Source organism: Macrobrachium nipponense, chromosome 40 (assembly GCF_015104395.2).
Source record: "Macrobrachium nipponense isolate FS-2020 chromosome 40, ASM1510439v2, whole genome shotgun sequence".
NCBI classification, from domain to species: Eukaryota; Metazoa; Arthropoda; class Malacostraca; order Decapoda; family Palaemonidae; genus Macrobrachium; species Macrobrachium nipponense.
The window spans coordinates 51,136,306-51,149,103 of record NC_061101.1 but is presented as its reverse complement, the minus strand read 5'-3'; the positions used below and the strand labels follow the sequence as shown (position 1 = coordinate 51,149,103).

At 37.4% G+C, this 12,798-nt stretch overlaps 1 protein-coding gene across 3 annotated transcripts in view; it reads left to right on the top strand.

Annotated features, from left to right (window-relative positions):
* The window catches only part of LOC135212160 (uncharacterized), a 96,139-nt gene extending 83,562 nt beyond the window's left edge, over nucleotides 1-12,577 (top strand). For 2 of the 3 annotated variants that reach the window (XM_064245584.1, XM_064245586.1), the window contains exon 7: nucleotides 12,095-12,576. In XM_064245584.1, coding sequence (XP_064101654.1) covers nucleotides 12,095-12,122 — 28 coding nt within the window. In that variant the 3' untranslated portion in view covers nucleotides 12,123-12,576. Of the gene's footprint in view, nucleotides 1-12,094 lie in introns of all 3 variants that reach the window. The other variant, XM_064245583.1, reaches the window with a different exon arrangement.
* The last annotated feature ends 221 nt before the right edge of the window (nucleotides 12,578-12,798 follow it).

Genomic DNA, 12,798 nt, shown 5'->3' with positions numbered 1-12,798 from the left:
AATAAAAAGAGCTATTCGGAGTCGCATTCCAACATAGGAAAATGAAAAGCTATTCGTTCCGCATTCCAATAGGAAAAGGAACAGCTATTCGGTTTCATAATTCCACATAGGAAAACAACAACTATTCCAGGTTCGCATTCCACAATATGAGGAAAATGAAATCGAATCATTTGCATTCCTCATAGGAAAACAAAAGCAATTCGGTTAATTTCCACATAGGAAAATGAAAGCTATTTGGTTGCATTCTACAAACGAAAATGAAATTGAATCAATTGCATTCCACATAGGAAAACAAAAGCTATTCGGTTGCATTACATATAGGTAAAATTACAGCTATTCGGTTGCATTCCTCATAGGAAAATGAAAGCTATTCGGTTGCATTCCACATAGGTAAAATTACAGCTATTCGGTTGCATTCCTCATAGGAAAATGAAAGCTATTCGGTTGCATTCCACATAGGAAAATGAATCTATTTGGTTGCATTACACATAGGAAAATGAAAGCTATTTGGTTGCACTACACATAGCAAAATGAAAGCTATTCGGTTGCATTCCACATAGGAAAATGAAAGCTATTCGGTTGCATTCCTCATAGGAAAACGAAAGCTATTTAGTTGCATTCCACATAGGAAAATGACAGCTATTCGGTTGCATTCAACATAGGAAAAAGACAGCTATTCAGTTGCATTCCACATAGGAAAACGAAAGCTATTCGGTTGCATTCCACATAGGAAAACGACAGCTATTCGGTTGCATTCCACATAGGAAAATGAAATCTATTTGGTTGCATTCCATATAGGAAAACGACAGCTATTTGGTTGCATTCCAAATAGGAAAATGAAAGCTATTCAGTTGCGTTCCACATAGGAAAACAACAGCTATTCGGTTGCATTCCACATAGGAAAACGACAGCTATTCGGTTTCATTCCACATAGGAAAACAACAACTATTCAGTTGCATTCCACATAGGAAAATGAAATAGAATCATTTGCATTCCTAATAGGAAAACAAAAGCAATTCGGTTACATTCCACATAGGAAAATGAAAGCTATTCGGTTGCATTCTACATAGGAAAATGAAATCGAATCATTTGCATTCCACATAGGAAAACAAAAGCTATTCGGTTGCATTACACATAGGTAAAATTACAGCTATTCGGTTGCATTCCTCATAGGAAAATGAAAGCTATTCGGTTGCATTCCACATAGGTAAAATTAGCTATTCGGTTGCATTCCTCATAGGGAAATGAAAGCTATTCGGTTGCATTCCACATATGAAAATGAAATCTATTTGGTTGCATTCCACATAGGAAAATGAAAGCTATTTGGTTGCATTCCACATAGGAAAACGAAAACTATTCAGTTGCATTCCACAAAGGAAAATGAAAGCTATTTGGTTGCATTCCTCATAAGAAAATGAAAGCTATTTGGTTGCATTTCTCAAAGGAAAATGAAATCTATTCGGTTGCATTCCACATAAGTAAGTGAAAGCTATTCAGTTGCATTCCACATAGGAAAATGAAAGCTATCAGGTTGCATTCCACATAGGAAAATGAAAGCTATTTGGTTGCATTTCTCAAAGGAAAATGAAATCTATTCGGTTGTATTCCACATAAGAAAATGAAACCTATTCGGTTGCATTCCACATAGGAAAATGAAAGCTATTCAGTTGCATTCCACATAGGAAAATGAAAGCTATTCGGTTGCTTTCCTCATAGGAAAATGAAAGCTATTCGGTTGCACTACACATAGGAAAATGAAAGCTATTCAGTTGGATTCCACATAGGAAAATGAAAGCTATTCGGCTGCATTTCTTATAGGAAAATGAAAGCTATTCAGTTGCATTCCACATAGGAAAACGACAACTATTTGGTTGCATTCCACATAGGAAAAGGACAGCTATTTGGTTGCATTCCACATAGGAAAACGACGGCAATTCGGCTGAATTCCACATAGGAAAACGACAGCTATTCGGTTGCATTCCACATAGGAAAATGAAAGGTATTCGGTTGCATTCCAAATAGGAAAAGGACAGCTATTCGGGTGCATTCCACATAGGAAAATGAAATCTATTTTGTTGCACTCCACATAGGAAAACGACCGCAACGACAACTATTCGGTTGCATTCCACAATGAAAAACGACAGCTATTCGGTTGCATTCAACATAGGAAAATGAAAGCTATTCAGTTGCATTCCACATAGGAAAAGGACAGCTATTTGGTTGCATTTCACATAGGAAAATGAAAGCTATTCAGTTGCATTCCCCTTAGGAAAAGGACAGCTATTCGGTCGCATTCCACATTGGAAAATGAAAGCTATTCGGTTGCATTCCAAATAGGAAAAGGACAGCTATTCGGTTGCATTCCACATAGGAAAATGAAAGCTATTTGGTTGCATTCAACATAGGAAAATAAAAGCTATTCAGTTGCATTCCACATAGGGAAATGAAAGCTATTTGGTTGCATTCCACATAGGAAAATGGAATCTATTTGGTTGCATTCCACATAGGAAAACGACAGCAACGACAACTATTCGGTTGCATTCCACATAGAAAAACGACAGCTATTCGGTTGCATTCCACATAGGAAAATGAAAGCTATTCGGTTGCAAATTCCTCATAGGAAAAAGGAACAAGCTATTCGGTTTCTGCATTCCACATAGGAAAATGAAAAGCTTATTCGGTTGCATTCAACATAAGGAAAATAAAAAGCTATTCGGTTGCAATTCCACATAGGAAAACCGAAAGCATGTTCGGTTGCATTCCACATAGGAAAATGAAATCTATTTGGTGGCATTCCACATAGGAAAATGAAAGCTATTTGGTTGCATTCCACATAGGAAAATGAAAGGTATTTGTTTGCATTCCACATAGGAAAATGAAAAAGCCGTAATTCCGGGTTGCATTCTAACATAGGAAAAATGAAATCTATTTGGTTGGCAATCCACATAGGAAAACACGAAAAGCTTATTCGGTTTGGCATTCCATAGGAAAATGAAAAGCTATTCGGTTTGGCAATTCCATAGGAAAATGAAAAGCTTTTCGGTTGCATTCCACTAAGGAAAATTGAAAGCTATTCCGGTTTGCATTCCAACATAGGAAAAATGAAAGCTTTTTATTACGGTTTGCCATTCCGAAATAATAGGAAAAATGATAGCTATCGGGTTTTGCATTCCTCATAGGAAAACGGTAGAAAAGGCTATTCGGCGTTATGCATTCCACATAGGAAAACGCAAGCTATTCGGTTGCAAACTCCACATAGGGAAAAAAAGACAGCTATTCGGTTTGCATTCCATAATAGGGAAAATGAAAGCTAGTGTTTGCATTCCACATTAGGAAAATGAAAGCTATTCGGTTGCATTCCACATAGGAAAATGAAAGCTAATTCAGGTTTGCAAAATCCACATAGGGAAATGAAAAAGCTATTCGGTTCGGCATTTCCACATAAGGAAAAATGAAAAGCTATTTCAGGTTGCCATTTCCTCATAGGAAATACACTATTTCCGTTTGCACTTCCACAATTAGGAAAAATGAAAGCTATTTTGGTTTTGCATTCCACATTCGGAAAAATGTCCTATTCGGTTTTCCAAATTCCACTTAGGAAAATGAAAGCTATTCGTCGGCATTCCACATAGGCAAAAATTGAAAGCCTTATCGGTTCATTCGCACATAGGGAAAATGGAAAGCTATTTCGGTCAACATTCCACATAGGAAAATGAAAGCTTAATTCGTCCACATTCCTACAATAGGAAAATGAAAGCTATTTCAGTTCCGCATTCCACATGGAAAATGGGAAAGCTTATTCGGTCGCAAATTCCACATAGGAAAAGTGAAAAGCTTTTATTCGGTCGCAATTCCAACATAGGAAAATTGAAAGCTTATTCAGTTCCATTCCACATGGAAATGAAAGCTATTTCCGGCTCAGCACTTCCACAAGGAAAATGAAAGCTATTCGGATTCGGATTTCCCACATAGGAAAATTAAAGCCTATTTCCGGTCGCATTCCCATTAGGAAAATGAAAGCTATTGGTCGCATTCCACATAGGAAAATGAAAAGCTATTCGGTCCATTCCCCACAGGAAAATTGAAAGCTATTTCCAGTTTTGCAGGTCCTGCAAAATTAAGAAATGACAACTATTCGGTTCTTGCATTTCCACAATAGGAAAATGGAAAAGCTATTCCATTGGCATTTCCACATAGGAATAATGGAAATCTATTCCGTGGCATTCCACATAGGAAAAAAATGAAAGCTATTCCCATTGGCAATTCCACATTAGGAAAAGAAAAAATATATTCCGGTTTGCATTCCAACATAGGAAAAAGAAATTATTCGGATTGCATTCCCAAGCTTAGGGAAATGGAAAAGCCTTCGGTTGCAATTCCATATAGGAAAATGAAAGCATTCGGTGCATTCCACATAGGAAAATGAAAGTATCGGTCGCATTCACATAGGAACCATGGAAAGCTAATTCGGTCGCCAAATCATTACATAGAAAAATGAAAGCTATTTCAGGTGCATTCCACATATGAAAATGAAAGCTATTAGTCGCATTCCAATATGAAAATGAAAGGTATTCGGTCGCATTCTACATAGGAAAATGAAAGCTATTCGGTCGCATTCCACATATGAAATTGATAACTATTCAGTCGATTCCACATAGGAAAATGAAAGCTATTCAGTCGATACACATAGGAAAAGAAAGCGATTCAGTCGATTCCACATAGGGGGGGGGGGGGGGTGGGTTGGGGGGGAACAAAAAATAAAAAATGAAAGCTATTCAGTCGCATTCTACATAGAAAAATGAAAAGCATTACGGTAGCATGCCACATAGGAAAACTGAAAGCTATTCGGCGCATTCCAAATAGTGGAAAATGAAAGCTATTCGGTCGCATTCCACATATGAAATTGAAAGTATTCGGTCACACTCCACCGGTAGGAAAATGAAAGCTATTCGGTCGCATTCCACATTGGAATATGAAAGCTATTCGGTCGCATTCCACATATGAAAATGAAAGCTATTCGGTCGCATTCCACATAGGAAAATGAAAGCTATTCGGTCGCATTCCACATATGAAAATGAAAGCTATTCGGTCGCATTCCACATAGGAAAATGAAAGCTATTCGGTCGCATTCCACATAGGAAAATGAAAGCTATTCGGTTGCATTCCACATAGGAAAATGAAAGCTATTCGGTTGCATTCCACATAGGAAAATGAAAGCTATTCGGTTGCATTCCACATAGGAAAATGAAAGCTATTCCATTGCATTCCACATAGGAAAATGAAAGCTATTCGGTCGCATTCCACATAGGAAAATGAAAGCTATTCGGTTGCATTCCACATAGGAAAATGAAAGCTATTCGGTCGCATTCCACATAGGAAAATGAAAGCTATTCGGTTGCATTCCACATAGGAAAATGAAAGCTATTCGGTCGCATTCCACGTAGGAAAATGAAAGCTATTCGGTCGCATTCCACACATGAAAAATGAAAGCTATTCCGTCGTTCCACATAGGAAAATGAAAGCTTATTCGGTCGCATTACAGGTGTAGGAAAACATGAAAAGCTATTCGGTTCGCATTCCACATAGGAAAATTTGAAAGCTATTCGGTTTGCATTCCCCATAGGAAAATGAAAGCTATTCGGTCGCATTCCACGTAGGAAAATGAAAGCTATTGGCGGTCGCATCCACCGTAGGAAAAATGAAAGCTATTCGGTCGCATTCCACATAGGAAAATGAAAGCTATTCGGTCGCATTCCACATAGGAAAATGAAAGCTATTCGGTCGCATTCCACATAGGAAAATGAAAGCTATTCGGTTGCATTCCACATAGGAAAATGAAAGCTATTCGGTCGCATTCCACTTAGGAAAATGAAAGCTGTGAATGGACAAATCATGACCCAACAGTTGGACCCCTTCTTGGAAAGTTCATTAAGCTCCAAGAAGAGGTCTACTGGAAGACGAAACTAAACATATTCTACCAACCATTGACAACTTCCATTTCCTCACGTGGAATACAACTGACCAGCGTTACTACGTGACGTGGGAAGTGATCTGGGAATTATGGCAATGTCAATCAACCCATAAGTATCGATGTTACTACTGAACTACATACTGGGTAGACCGCATTTAGCCCCTCAGGAACTGCAAAGAATTAAAATTCATCATTTGGTGCAAATTAAGATCCGAGATTCGCAGGTTGTTATGCGAGAAATTATGTAAATAAAATGGAGTTTTTCTACTACAAGTCAATTAGTCAAATTTTACCCGATGGATAAATTTTAGTATAAAAGTTGTCCTCCAGACAATATGGTGAAATTTGAGAGAGAGAGAGAGAGAGAGAGAGAGAGAGAGAGAGAGAGAGAGAGAGAGAGAGAGAGAGAGAGAGAGAGACCCAAATTCAGTCACTTCACTTACTTTTCCAAGCTTATTGCAAAATTGTAAAGAAATATCCTAGTGACAATCAAAATGAAAATTTTACATGACGAATAATTATAGAATACATTACTGAACGTACAACGCACAGTTGAAAAGAAATGACTTCGATTCCAACAAATCAATATGGAAATATTCAGTGTAAATCTAATCTTTTTATGTAACTAAACGGTACAAGCTAATGCCTCTAAGGAACTGTCCTCAAGAGAGTTGTAAATTGCTTTTAAAAGCCCATGAAAGGGTTTCGATTCATTCTATTTTGGACCAGACAAGTAAGGAATTGAGTGCCGGAATGAATCAACCCGAATATTCATTAGGAACCGGCCGAAACAATACGTTTTTTTATGTACACTCAGGTCAGAATCACATATTGTTCCTAATACTATAAGAACATCTAAGATTCTGCATTAATACCACATAAACTTGTCGCTATTGCCTATTAGATTCTGCATAAATACAACAATATTGTCCCTAACACCTATTAGATTCTTTATTAATACAACATAATATTGTTCTTAATACCTACTATCATATTCTGCATTAAAATACCTGTCAGATTCTGCATGATACAAAATAATATTGTCCCTAATAAGTATCAGATTCTGCATTAATACAATGCAACACAATATTGTTCTTAATACCTGTATGACTGCATTTATGCAACATAATATTGTGCATAATACCTCATACTCTGCATTAATAAAACATAGTATTACCCCTAATACCTATCATATTCAGCATTAGCACAACACAAGATTGTTCCCTAATACCTATCAGATTCTGCACTGATACAACACAATATTCTCCCTAATACCTATCAGATTCTGCAATAACACAACAAAATATTGTCCCTAATAACTGCCAGAGTCTGCATTAATACAACACAAAATATTGTCCCTAATACCTATCAGATTAGGCATTGATAATCACAATATTGTCCCTAAAACCTGCCAGATTCTGCAATGATACAACACAATAGTGTTCCCTAATACCTGTCAAATTCTGTATTACTACACCATAATATTGTCCCTAATACCTATAAGATTTTGCATTAATACAGCATAATATTGTTCATATCACTTATCACATTCTACATAAATAAAATGTTATATTGTTCATAATACCTATCAGATTCTGCATTAATACAACATAATATCGTCCCTAATACCTATCAAATTAAGCATTACTACAACATAGTACCTGTTAGATTCTGCATTAATACAACATATCGTTCCTAATACCTATCAGATTAGGCATTAATACAAGGTAATATTGTCCCTATTATCTATCAGATTAGGCATTAATATAAAAATGTCTATGCTTTAATTTTATAATTCCTTTTCCCACATCTTGATCTTGTTTGATATTGACAGACAGGAACTTGGCAGCAGTGATAACTGCCACGCTCATGCTTTCATTGCTTAGTGGTGTGTGAATTCCTTGTGCAGAAAACTTCCACAACATTTGAGGAATCATAAAACAAGGCGCAAGCCGAACTCCAACTTATTCAGGGCGCGTGCTAAAATCTATGGTTAAAATGCACATGGTTTCAACAACGAAAATTAAAATAAATACGCTATATTTTATTAGGAATAATTTTTCCGTACTGTTTAACACGCACATTCTTAATTTTTTTTTACATTTTCATTCGAATAAACAAATCGTAAATATCCTATCCTAAAATTTCTGTATCTTTAACTCAATACGAGACGCGACTTTTCAGGCCTTTTTTAGGCTTTTCTATAAACCATTTGCACCTCCCAAATAAGAACCACAACAACAAGAACAACAACACCAACAAGTACAACAAAGTAGTAAGCGAAAACCTACTACATATAAGGCTCATCAACTGGACGTCGAATACCCTTACACACTCTGGGACATTCACCTTAGAGATCTTCACGCATTCTCTCGCCTCCAGGATGCTGAGGATCTCTCTCTCTCTCTCTCTCTCTCTCTCTCTCTCTCTCTCTCTCTCTCTCTCTCTCTCTCTCTCTCTCTCTCTCTGTCAGTCCCTCGTTGGACGAGGGCTTTACGTGCTCGCCTACCGACTCGGTAGTCGCGAGTCCGACTTCCTGCTCTGCCAACGTTCAATCAGAGGAATAGACTTCTGTTGATTAGAAATCAATTTCTCGATATAATGTGGTTCGGATCCCACAAAAAGCTGTACGTCCCGTTGCTAGGTAACCAATTAGTCCCTAGCCACGCAAATAAATACCCTAATCCATCGGGGCAGCCCTAGGAGGGCTGTTCATCAGCTCAGTGGTCTTCTGGTTAAACTGAGATAGACTTAACTTCTCTCTCTGTCAATGAAAACAAGCACAGAAACGGTTAGTCCTTGTTAAGGAGAGATAGAAGAGAGAGCCGAGAGAGAGAGAGAGAGAGAGAGATTAAGAAGTTATGAAGAGAGAGAGAGAGAGAGAGAGAGGAGAGAGAGAGGAGAGAGAGAGAGAGAATTTATGAAGGAGAGAAAGCAGAATGCACTGGGTAGAACTGCCCAGAACTTTTCTTCTTTTTTTTTTTGCTTTATCGTGAACAACAATTCTAGGCCAATTTTTTAAAAAGGATGCCACCGCCCAGAGAGAGAGAGAGAGAGAGAGACAGAGAGAGAGAGAGAGAGAGAGAGAGAGAAATTAGCCACTGGTCTATAGACTCCCTTTGAAAGAGCTCCCATAAAAGGCGAGCAAACGTGGCCAAAGGAGTGTTTAAAACGGACGTATTTACGACTCCCCGAAATGCGACAGGGCTCATTATATCGCAGATGCAGCAGAGGAGTTCTCCTCGCGATGGAAAGAATGACGTATGGCGGAGAGAGAGAAGAGCAGAGGAGAGAGGAGAGGAGAGAAGAGAGACGAGAGGAGAGAGACGAGAGAGAGAGAGAGAGAGAGAGACTGAAAGGTAGAAGGATATATATATATATATATATATATATATATCATATATATATATATATATATATATATATATATATATATATTCTGGAGAGAGAGAGAGAAAGAAAAACTGCCTTTACTTTTCTTAAAGACCGCATTTTCTCATTCCCCGGGTAACTCTCTCTCTCTCTCTCTCTCTCTCTCTCTCTCTCTTCTCTCTCTCTCTCTCTCCCCCTGCCGCTACACCTGAGTGGGACAGAGACCGAAGTTGCCACCGATCTCGGCTCTGTTTCAAAGTTGCCATGGCAATATTTCAGCAATGGAAGAAAGAAGGTTTTGTTGCCAACGTTCTTTCCTCTCTCAATGAGTCACTCACAGGGGCGAATGAGCAGCAGTTACGTACGTAGGCTGGTGGCCGGAGAGAGAGAGAGAGAGAGAGAGAGAGAGAGAGAGAGAGAGAGAGAGAGAGAGATCTTAAAGAATCTGGTTCGACACAAGAAAACTTATGACATTTTTTCACGCCGTCCTTTTCACGTGTTTAAAACCACCGATCTCAGACGTTATAGAGATTTGCATTTCTATGAGAGAGAGAGAGAGAGAGAGAGAGAGAGGTGGAACTGCTGGCCAGAACTCCTTGTTTATTATTTATTCATTATTATTATTTATTTAATTTATTTATTCATATGCTTTATCGTGAACAATTCTAGGGCTATTTTTATACAGGATGCCCCCCCCCCCCCCCCCCCCCCCCGCATAGAGAGAGAGAGAGAGAGAGAGAGAGAGCATTAAGTTAGGAAGGAGAGAAAGCAGAAAGCACAGGGTGGAACCGCTGAACAGTTCTAGACCTACTATTTTTCCAAGAAATTTCCACCAAACTCTCTTATGCCAGATGAGGGAAGCAACGACGATTTACCTAGCCATGACCAGGGCATCGCCTCCGTCAGCATCTTAAAGGGCAACACAACAGTTGGAGCAAGTGCCGTTGATTTCATAATGAAAACCCAAAGCAAGTTAGGCCTTTTGCCCATAGCACAAGTAAGGATATCTTATCAAATGGACAAAAAATATATTGAGAATTGTAGCAGGAGAATTCCCCCAATATTTTTATCCCTTAAGAGTTGTCATTTCGTGGGCTATCAAAGAAGACAAACTACTACAAAAACTAGTGATCAACTGTGCATCTGATGTCTAGACCAGTCCCTTACGACGCTCCTGATTGGCTGTTGATAAGCCAATCACAGGGCTGGACACTCGCAGTCTCTCGAGAGAGTTCACATAGACAGGATGTATGTTTCACCTCTCCTGAGGGATACTTTTGAAAGACATATCCCTCAGGAGAGGTGGAACATACATCCTGCCTATATGAACTCTCTCTCGAGAGAGAGAGTGAGAGGTTCCAGCCCTGTGATTGGCTTATCAACAGCCAATCAGGAGCGTCGTAAGGGACTGGTCTAGACATCAGATGCGCGGTTGATGTGAATCTACTATAGTAATCCACCAAGCTCCTAGGTTAGGTTAGGTTAAGTTGTTGCTTATAATGATAATTTGGGTGTGGGAGACATGGCGAGATTATTTTCAAGAAAATTCTACGGTTAGTTTTCAAGATCTGGCGTCGCGTTTTTTTTGGAGGGGAAAGGTCCCAGTACTCGGTTACATCTCGGGGAAAATGCAACCAGGTCATAAGAATATTCACGAAAGATTTGAGACAATGTTTATGCATCTCAACCAGAGCATAAAGAAGAAGAGTTACGTCATTGATTCTGAGTACTCGGTCATAGAACAGAAATGAGGAAAGGATTCTGGGGAAATGATTCTGGTATGGAACGTCGTAAGGAATGGCTCAGGAAGGGCAAGTAAGAATATGTAAAGAAAAGAATTTGGAACATATAAAGATTTGGAAACTATAAAATCAATAAAGATAAAAATATGTAGAATGATTTATTTTACAACATAAAATCATTAAGACAAAAATATGTAGAAAGATTTGGAACATAAAATCAATAAAGATAAAAATATGTAGAATGATTTACAACATAAAATCAATAAAGACAAAAATATGTAGAAAGATTTGGAACATAAAATAATAAAGACAATATGTAGAAAGATTTACAACATAAAATCAATAAAGACAAAAATATGTAGAAAGATTTGGAACATAAAATCAATAAAGACAAAAATATGTAGAAAGATTTGGAACAAAATTAATAAAGACAAAAATATGTGGAAAGATTTGGAACATAAAATCAATAAAAACAAAAATATGTAGAAAGATTTGGAACAAAATTAATAAAGACAAAAATATGTGGAAAGATTTAAAGCATAAAATTAATAAAGACAAAAATATGTAGAAAGATTTGGAACATAAAATCAATAAAGACAAAAATATGTAGAAAGATTTGGAACATAAAATCAATAAAGACAAAAATATGTAGAAAGATTTACAACATAAACTAATAAAGACAAAAATATGTAGAAAGATTTACAACATAAAATTAATCAAGACAAAAATATGTAGAAAGATTTGGAACATAAAATTAATAAAGACAAAAAAAAAATGTAGAAAGATTTACAACATAAAAGTCATAAAGACAAAAAAAGTAGAGAGGTTTTGATAAAAAAAATGCAGAGAGATTTGAATAAAATATAAGAAATCAAGCCAAAACTCACAACCCAGCCAAGGTAGCCTTATGCAAATCAGTAGGAAGAGGCATTAGCCAGAAAACTAACACGATCCCCTGACGTCCTACAACACTCACGTTGACTTCCTTTCTCTTTCCCTTCTGCTACAGGAGTTCCTGGACTGCATGGAGCAGGTGATGAAGCTCCCCTGCGAGCTCCACGGGGAGCGCTACAGCCGGGAGGGGACGAAGCTCATCCGAGATAAGATCAAGACGCTCCTGTGGTCGGCACAAGGATGTATCCTGGGGTACTCCACATAAAAATGGAGTCGGCAAAATTCGTTCCAGTTTTCGCCTAGTGCCACGTCGTCGGTTACACAGAGACAAACAGAAAAATGGCGCTACGGCATTTATTTAAAAAAAATACATATAAGCCACTTTCAGAGATATATTTATTTAAGGGTTTAATCTGATGTTCTTCTTCTCGTGACATTGGGAATATTCAGGTGAAAGATGCAGTGCGGATGGAAACAGTGATTTTTGAACTTTACAATGTGACTGAGCGCTAAAAAAAAAAGAAGAAACATATCATATTTAGCCTAGAAAATACTTTAATGGCGCATTTAATATAATTGATGAGTATGTATGTATGTATGTATGATATGTATGTATATGTATGTATGTATGTATGTATGATGTAGTAGTATTATTATTAATTATAATCTATATATGTGTATATATGTATATATATATATATATATATATATATATATATATATATATATATATATATATATATATATATATATATATATATATATATGCGTGGCTGCGTCGTCAGGAAAAATAGCGTACTGGTGAGAATATATTTTCAC